At 45.9% G+C, this 9,702-nt stretch overlaps 1 protein-coding gene across 2 annotated transcripts in view; it reads left to right on the forward strand.

Moving 5' to 3' along the window:
• The window catches only part of RSRC2 (arginine and serine rich coiled-coil 2), a 46,800-nt gene extending 40,115 nt beyond the window's left edge, over nt 1-6,685 (forward strand). For both annotated transcript variants that reach the window (XM_040347332.1, XM_040347333.1), the window contains one exon: nt 5,418-6,685. In XM_040347332.1, the coding sequence (XP_040203266.1) occupies nt 5,418-5,597 (180 nt within the window). In that variant the 3' untranslated portion in view covers nt 5,598-6,685. The remainder of the gene's footprint in view (nt 1-5,417) is intronic.
• The last annotated feature ends 3,017 nt before the right edge of the window (nt 6,686-9,702 follow it).

Raw genomic sequence — 9,702 nt, forward strand, 5'->3', positions numbered from 1 at the left:
TTTTTTCCTGCGATTTTTTTTTTTTTTTCTCCTCGCTTTTTATTATTTTGTTCTTGCATTTTGAATCCTGTGATTCTTCTATCAACAGCCGACTGGGAGACAGGCTGGGTCTTGACTCTTGTAGTCGCCCAATGTTCGGCCATCGAGCTTGTGCTGGCCCTTAGCTCAGCTTTGGGACGTCCACGACAGGCCCCGTTGCTCCAGGGGCGGCCGGGGAACATCTTGTTCTAGGGCACACGTATGACCGGTCTTTTATGGCTTTGTCACAGTGTGTCTGGCCGACAGCCATGCCGTTTAGCGGACGTTGGATTTGTCTGGGATACCTCCAGCCGGTGGTCGCAGGACGGGTAAGTAGTGGCCCCTTGCTCAGGTAAGTGGTCTGGCTGGAATTTTCCCCTGGGAGGTCGACAGAGGGCTTGCCCTGCTTTCCTCTCTCCCTTATTTCCTCTCCCTCCTTTCCAATTTGGGTAGCGGCTGTGAGGGTTTTTTTTCTGGGGTCTCTGATACACCTGGACCTGTGTGCGTAGCGGGGGCTGAGTGTGTTCACTGCAGGGGCCTGTGTGTGTTCACTACAGGGCCTTTTTATGGCTGTGGTGTGAATTTTGTGTTATGCTGTGTCACTGTCTTTTTAAATGCGCAACGGCCGCCATTTTGCCGGAGTCCCGCTTTATATAGCTCGGCGGCCATTTTCTTGTGGTCCTGTGCCGTTTTTCACATTCGGCGGCTGTCTTGAAATTTGTTTGGCCTCGTGTGGCCGCTTTAGCGCTGCAGGAAAGACCGCGAATCTGCCTGAGGGACAGGTGCAGCCGGCTTCTCAGCACAACTTAGGCTCCTCTCAGACCGCGCTGCACCGGGTGAGGTGGTGAGTTTCCCTGGGGCCCCCCCATACTCTAACGGCCAGGAGGTGACCGTGGGTATTTCTGCTTTGCAGATAGGTGACACAGCGGGGGGGCATTATGGAGTCTGGAGGTACTTCTTCCCCTGTAAGCCTGAGTTAACCCTTGCTGCCCCTCCCCCTGCTACATCTGCTATGGCAATGTCGGCATGTTTTTTTTTCTCACCAGGTTTGAAGCGACTGGTGGCCGGATGGGGGGGTATATTGGCGCCCCCCTTGCTGGCCTGCTTCTGGGGATATCTCTGACACTCTGTATTGTCAGATGATGCGGGCTTAACCCCACACGCACAGTGAGAGCGACTCTGATCAGGGTCGGTTACTGATTGAAATAGTTGGAGCTATTTTTTCTGCAGGCGTGATACTCAGTTCTTGAGGATGGGGCGGGGGCACCTGCTGTGCCAGTCCTTTTTGGGTCCCGCAAAACTGCCACGCACTGACAATGTTTTCCTTGTGTTCCTTTTTTGGGACAGTTCTACAAGGAATGGGATACGCCGCAGACAGTTTTTGCATTGCGACCCGTTATCCCTTTGTGGAGGACCTTTTTAGTAAAGTGGGTCTCTCCTCCGTCCATGGACCATACCGTGTCCAGGTTGAGCTAACCACCATGTGGATGGGGCTCCTGCATTTGAGGACCCCGCGGATGGGAGAATGGAGGCTGTGGCCCGCTCCATCTTCGCGGTAGGGGGTTCGGCTGTGAGACCGGTTTTGGCCGGGGCTCTGGTGTCACGGACGTTTTTTTGCTGCAGGAGCTGGAGGCTTCCGAGACCTGCAAGGACATGCCTGAACAATTAGTTCTGGGTCTAAAATTTGTTTGTAAGTCGGTCCTGGTTACGCTCTTGCTTCCCAGGGCTTCCGCCTATGTGGTGGTACTGCGCCGCCTTGTGTGGCTGAAGTGCTGGTCTACGGACTAATCCTCAAAGAAGGCCTTGGTGGATTTGTCCCTTAAGGGTGAACAGTCTTTTGGGGCATCCCTGTATGGCATCATTAAGGATGCCACGGGTGGTAAGAGCACACTGTCCCCAGAGTCTGGGAAGGGCTAGGGGCCTCGCCATGAGCAAGGGCCCTCCTTTACTACACCCAAGCGTTTTTTTCGCCCGCCCTGTGCAGTGGGGGAAGGTTTGCAAGGTGCTAAGACCCCCGCTGCGGGGCAGTAGCGCACCTGGTACCGCAAGCCCAACAAGTCTGCGCACATACCTGCTTCCGCCTGAAGGTCTGCCCCCGCCCATGTCTCGGGTGGGGGACCGGCTTCGCGAATTTGCGGCTCGGTGAGGTCTCTCCTCTCCGACCGTTGGGGTGGCGAAGTAGTTTCCTCGGGGTACAAGATAGTTTCTCTCTTGTCTACCAAACAGGTTTTTTCCCTCCAACTTCTGGCTTCCTCCGGTACGCCAGTTGGCTCTGTCAGGGGCTGTCCAGGATCTTCTGGTCGGGGGAGTGATTGTGCCAGTTCCCTCGATGGAACGGTCTCAGGGGTTTTACTCCACTCTGTTTGTAGTCCCCAAGGACGGGGTCCGTCCCATCCTTGTCCTCGGGGCCCCCGTTTGTTATTGTCAAAATGCAAAAATTCAGGATGGTGTCGATTCGCTCGGTAATAGCGGCACTCCATCAGGGGCGTCCTTGGATGTCATGAACGCGTACCTGCATGTTCCCATATGCTCAAAGCACCAGAGATTTCTGCGCTTTGCGGTCGGGGAGGACCATTTTCAATTTGTGGCCCTCCCGTTCGGCTTGGTATCGGCACCACAGGTTTTCACCAAGGTGCTCCTCCCGATACTGGCCCTGCTGTGACAGCGGGGGTTTGTTATCGTGGGATATCTGGACGACATTCTTCTACGAGCTTCTTCGGACTCAAAATTAGTAGAGGACGTGTCTATCACGTGTCAGACTCTCCAAGAGTCCGGCTGGCTTCTGTATTGTCCAGAAGTCAGTGTTGATTCAGTCTCAGGGACTGGAATACCTGGGACTAGTCCTGGATTCCGCCGAGGCGAGCGTTTTTCTCCTAACGGAGAAACTTCAGACTCTGCAGTGCAGCAGTTGTCGACCCAGAAGTGGTCTTCTCTGCGATTCTGCATGAGGGTTCTGGGTCTGATTGTGGCCTCTTTCGAGGCGGTTACGTATGCCCAATTCCACACCAGGGTGCTATAGAGGGAACTGCTGTCATGTTGGGACAAGCTCCCGTCATCTCTGGATTACCAGATTCAACCGACGTTCGGTGACGCGCTGTATGCGGCCGTCGGAAGGCTGTCAATCAAATTGGAATGCCCAGTCCCGAAGATCATACCCGGAAGCCACGGAGAACATCTATCTCTAAAACGGTAAGTACTACATTGATTTAAAAAAAAAAAAACACCCGATTCTGCTTTGCCTTAATTTAGCCTCAATCTAATGTTAAAAAAAAAAAAAAAAAATTCGGGTGAACTCCCGCTTTAAGTACGGTTAGGAGTCAGATTTCTGCTCTGGATTTTTACTTTCAGCGACCCTTGGCGTCGCACTCCTTGGTGCGTACGTTTGTTCCAGGGGTCTGGCATGTGGCCCCTCCGGTGCGCCCTCCACTACCCCCATGGGACTTGAATTTAGTCCTTTCGGTGCTCCAGGATGCTCCCTTTGAGGACATTCGGGAGGTTTTTTGTTGACTGTCACAAAAGGTAATTTTTTTCTGGTAGCTTTTACCTCGACCAGACAAGTGTCTGTCTGAACTGGCGGCCTTGTCTTGCAGGGCTCCCTACTTGGGTCATCCATGAGGATGAGGTGGTGCTGCGGTCACAGCCGTATCTTCTCCCCAAGGTCGTTCCGGCTTTTCACATTAATGTGGACATTGTTCTTCCATCCTTATGTCCTCAGCCGAAATGCCAGGTGGAGGCCACTTTACATCCTCTGGATGTGGTTCGGGCCCTACGAGTGTACTTATCTGCTACGATTCTGTTCCGGAAGTTGGACTCACTGTTCGTGTCGGTGGCTGGTCCTACAAGAGGGCCTGGCAGTCTCGTCGGCCACCATTTCTAGGTGGATCCAACTGATTGTGCTTCAGGCCTATGCCCTGAAGGGGCGGGCGCCTCCCTTTCGGGTTACGGCGCATTCGACCAGGGCGATCGGGGCCTCTTGGGCTTTCCGGCATCATGCCTCTGTGTTACAGGGGTGTAAGGCAGCGACCTTGTCGTCGATCCACACTTTTTCAAAGTTTTACAAGGTGGATGTGTGTGCATCTTCTGATGCCTCCTTCGGCCGCAGGTGTTACAGGCGGCAGCTTATGGTTGGAGTTCCTCCGTTGAGCAACTCCGGTTTTGTTTGGGGTGTAACCTGGTTTGCTGTGTTGTTTTCCCACCCCTCAAAATTTTTTGACACTGCTTGTGTCCGTCCATGAATGGAAGAGAAAATTGGATTTTTGTACTCACCGTAAAATCCATTTCTCTGAGTTCATGGACGGACACAGCACCCACCCCTCCTCCTTTGTTTGTACTGCTTGTTACGAACTGATGCTGCTAGAGCAGGGTGTGGGTTATACACGGGGGGCCACGCCCCCTGGGAGGAGCTGCACTGAGGAATGTGTTAACACTTAAAGTGCTTTTTTTCTGCCTAAACTCTTCTAAAGGAAGCTGATATAACCCTACTGTCAAAGAATGCTGTGTCCGTCCATGAACTCAGAGAAATGGATTTACGGTGAGTACAAAAATCCTATTTTTAGAGTACAGCGGCCTGTGTCCGTGTCGACTGTGCATCAGCAGAGCAGACATGGACCTGTCACTTGCCTGCTCTGTGGGGATCAGTGGAGAGAAGATTCCCTGCTCAACGGACAGATACGCTGGCTGACTTAACGTGTGAAAGTCCCATAGCCTATTCTAAAGCCCCATACACACAGTCAGACTTTTTGACAACAAGTTTCTAAATTCCCAGGTTTTATAAAAAAAAAAAAAATCCAACCGTGTGTACGCTCCATCGGACAAACTTTTTCGGTTTTCATCGGACATAAGTTTGCTCTGCAAACGGACAAACTTTCCGGCAACAAAAGTCCTATGGTGCAAAGTCCTGCCATGTGTACAGAAATCCATCGGACTTAAGTCCAAACACGCATGCTCAGAACCAATGCAAAAGATCAGACAACAATACAGAAGTTGACCAAAGGGTGGCAGTAAAGAGCTGAAAAACCATGTGATTTTTTTGAAAGTTTGCTGAAAAAGTTCTGCCGTGTGTATGCATACCAAGTTCACGGCCAACACCCTTCAAACAAAAATCGACGGAAAAGTATGTTTGAAGTCCGATCGTGTGTATGAGGCTTTGGGGGGGGGGGGGGTCTACCTAGATGCCCTCTGTATAGCATGTGCCTGAGATTTATGGTTCCTTGGTAAATTGAGGATTAACAGATATACATGCACTTTGCAAGCATTATAAGCCTGGTCGTTTTGCCAGTTTTCTTATTAATCAAGAGCCCCGCCTCTGGTGAGTGATAACTATTATGCCTTTCTGCTGAAGCAGTATTCCTTTGATCTATGCTTACAGTCAATGTGTTAACCATTCATATTTTTTTTAGAATGAAGAAGAAGAAGCTGGCCCTAGCAAATTAGGCATGGAAAGTTTCAAAACCCTAAAGCAACAAGAAGAGGTTTTTCGAAACCTGGATGCTCAGTATGAGATGGCAAGATCACAGACTCACACCCAGAGAGGCATGGGCTTGGGTTTTTCATCAATGCGTGGCATGGACATGGTTTGAATAAGAAGAAAGAGATGTATCACTTCTGCTACTCTGGACTTCTCACCTGTCCTTGTAACCAAAAAGCTAGAACTCTAGCTTGCATGGATGTTGCATTGACTTTAACTTATTAAAAAAAATCATTTTTGTAAATATCAGTGATACTGGTGTTAGTGTTGACACATGACAATTTTCATTAAACTGCAATAGTAAGATCTTTGAATTTAAACTTTTTTGGGGGGGGGGGGCATTCAAAAGTGTATGACTTTAAAGGTATGGTCATCAATGTTTTGTGTGCTTGTCACATCGAAGTAAGCAGGTCTGATCCCACTGGTAAAGCTGAACTTCGGGATAACCCTTTTCTAAATACAAGAGACGTGTGTATTCTCACTTGAATCCGGTTGTACTTTCTATGTATGTTCCAGATCTGTGCAATAATTTAGTGTAAAATCTGTGCAGAAGCTTCTTGTAATAAAGATTGGTCACTGCTGATCCCTCTCCTTTTGCCGGGTAACTTGGCTTGTATCACCTCTTGTAGTTTCCTACAGGCAGCCTGTAGCAGGAGGATCTGCTCTCTGCACAGGCTACGTGCTTCCCAGTGATGAAATCGTTGCTATTTTTAAAAGGTAATAATTGAATTTGCAAAGACACAGACTGGATCGATATCCTTTGTGACTATTGAGGAATGTTTAAAGTTTTTGTTCTTGTAGTTCAGTTTTAAATGTATACACATGTTGTGAATTTTTCCATAACAATCCCTCAAGTCATTCTGGAGATTTTTTTTTTTTTTTTTTTACCATAAGTTTACATTCTTTTGTTCCCTGTGTTTTTTTTGCGCTCTAATAGCACATGTTTGAATATGTATTCTGGACTGCAGTGGCAAAAAAATATGGCTATTGTCGTTTTTTTTTTTTTTTTTTTTTTTTTTTAATATAAAGATCTACATACTTTATACCATCATTTTTGCACAGATGTTTTTTAGCCAAGCTCTTGTTGGTTATAGCTCATTATCACTGACTGTAGATGCTAATTGTCCATGCATTCTACTGTTGTAATATACTTAATGGACAATAAAAGATTGTTGTAGAATAAAAAAGAACTCCTACTAATGTAGTTTTCACCCTTGTGTCTTTTTTCTATTTTGTGATACTAACTGGTAAAAGACAAAACATTTGCTTACTGCCTGTATTCTCAGTGTGAATATTTGACAGTTTGACCTGTAGTCGGGATATAAAGATTTAAAGCTGTATTAAACCTAAAAACCAACCCTTATTCTGTTTCAGCTTACCAATTCTTATATGGGGTGTAATCCAATGTGCAGCGCTTAAAACAAAATGGAAAATGAGTCCCAATAAACAATATGTATATAAAGTCCTATAAATTCATCAATGAAAATGAAGATGTAGAACCTCCACCAAAGTTTCAGTGTGCAGATTCAGAAAAAGGCACACCACACCACCGTGCAAACAAACTGCTTACCAGAACAATAGTGTATCGGCATGTAATCGGATAACGTGCAGGTCAGTGGCCTTCGCACTTCCAACGGACTGTGCAGGTGAAAACGGTTATCCCCAGGCAGCATTAATGATGGAATGGCATCACAAATATCATGAAGGTCCAAAAGCGTACATTGCGTTCATCAGCAGATATAGTCATAAAATGCTGAGAGGAAACCACAATAGTGAAGCCCGTAGGTAAAACCAATATGCAATTTATTGTATGGTACTTACAAGCAGGCAGGTATAAAAGGTATCAAAGAATATAAAACTCCACGGCTCCTAGCGTACTTGTGTGTCGGTCAGCCTTGCATGTTTCATCCCATAGGATATCTTCAGAGGCGTGGCCTAAGACACAAGCACGCTCATATATATGCAAAAAATACAAGCCATCCGGGCCCATGATAGGCCCCCATAGCATCACAAACAGCTGTGCACCATAAGCAACATCATCCATCTCCTCCTGCACATGCCCAGTGCAATCAGGAAGGTGGATGATCTGAATAAAAGTGCCCCTAAATGATAATGGCAGTGAATGCACTGCTTCCTCCCACTAACCTGGTGGTCAGGGATCAAGGAACTGTCATCCAATACCCCTTCCGGGGTGCTGAGATCACGGCCATACTCGCGCATGCGCACTGATGCAATTACAACCATATGGAGGAACCAATGTGTTCCAGCGTCGTCCCCGGTGGGACAAAATTAAGTGGCACTCACCCGGAAACGGCGCAACAACACCAACGGTGGCCAAATGTGGAACAGCATCAGCATGCAATATCTGGGTCACAGAATAAAACTCTGTGACACCAGAAAAATAAGTAATAGCTTGCGGAATTACCCATGTATTAAAGCAACATATTATTACATTTGACAAAATATAAAATAGCAGGACAATAAAAACAAAAACAGCATATGGCAGCATAAATTTACATGTAGGCAAATGACATTAGTCAGACAGGAGGATAAAAGGAGGCTCATGACACCTACAAACGGCAAAATTGATGATCTTAATACCGCTATAAAAGAATTACTAAAATGTCATTTTAATTGCAAATAAAAATGAATTTTTTTTAAAAAAATATAAAAAAAAAAAAAAAAAATCATAAAAAATAAAGGGCATAATTTAGCTATTGGTGATAAAACAATTTTATATCCCAATCGACGTTAAGGCCGAAAGGGGTATAACATTTTAGGTCGTAAATCCAGCGAGTCTTGAGTTTGGAGATCTCGCGTGGATGAACTACCTCGCCAATGAGGATTGAATCGGTCAATAGCTATGAAAATGGTTCCCTTAGGATTCCTTTTATGGCGCTCCAAATAGTGTCTGGACACTGTGTTTCAAAAAACCTTTTCTAATGTTTGCGATATGTTCATTGACCCGAACATGCATGGCACGTGTAGTGCGGTCTACATATTGGTAGCCACAAGGGCAAATAGACCACATTACAAGAAGAGCAGGTAATGAAAGTGTTAATGTCATAAACTCTGCCCGTGGTGTGCGATTTGAATTGACATATTTTTCTACGTCTGTCTTTATTGATAGCACAAATATTACAATTATGGCAAGGGTAATAACCCTTGGATTTTTGAAAGAATGACACACTATTGGGAGCATCCAAAATGTTAGGAGCTAATTGAAGTCTAGGTGGAGGAACCCCTCTAAAAACAACCTGTGGTCGTTCTGGAAGGACTGGACCCAAGACTTTCATTTTTTAGGACGCCCCAGTGTTTAATCAAAATGTTTTTAATTTCCAAATGTTGTTGCGAAAAAGTGGTGACCATGGAGAAATTAAAGTTGGTCTCGTTGGAAGGTGTCTTCTTTTTAGTCTGGAGAACTAAAGCTCGATCCATGTCACCCACTTCAGTGCCATAATGTAATTCTCCTTCCATTCCATACCTTCAAAGGCACGGATGACCTGTGCCGAGTCCTTAATATATGAGTGGCAGACACCAAGGGCTGCAAAAAAAAACATCTATATATTTACCGTCTCGCGAGGTAATGGAATCCAACCCGCTGATAATGGGTCTACCCGGAGGATTGTTTGAATTCTTATGTACCTTCGGTAGAAAGTACATAATGGGTTTTTTTGGAGCTAAGGGAACTAAATATTATTTTTCATTAAGTAAATTAGTACGATGACCCTTATTAACAAGGCCAACTAGTTCCTTTTTATATTTGAAAACAGGATCGTGATTCAGCGTTATGTATGTATGTATGTATCGGTGTCAGGATCCTATTAATCTCAGAGATGTAGGAACTTTTATCCATCACCACTATACCACCACCCTTATCCGCAGGGCGGATGATGATGTCCTTACGCTGTTTCAAAGACTCCAATCCCTCACGGAAACGGCAATCACGATAACCTCTTTTTGATTTTAAGTTCATCAATGTCTTTCAACACTAATTCCTTAAAAACAGAAACAGACGGTGGAATAAACCCAGGAGGGTTGAAGAGAGAGGTATTAGAGAGGCCCGAATGTCTAACCTCACTTGCCTCACCTCACTTGCCTCACCACTACTAGTGGCAACCGTTTTGGACAAAAAATATCTTTTGATATTTATTTTCCTAATATATTTTTGTACATCAATGAAGGCCCCAAATTTGCTGAAAGGTTTATCTAGAGCA

This window comes from Rana temporaria, chromosome 1 (genome assembly GCF_905171775.1).
Source record: "Rana temporaria chromosome 1, aRanTem1.1, whole genome shotgun sequence".
Taxonomy (NCBI): Eukaryota; Metazoa; Chordata; class Amphibia; order Anura; family Ranidae; genus Rana; species Rana temporaria.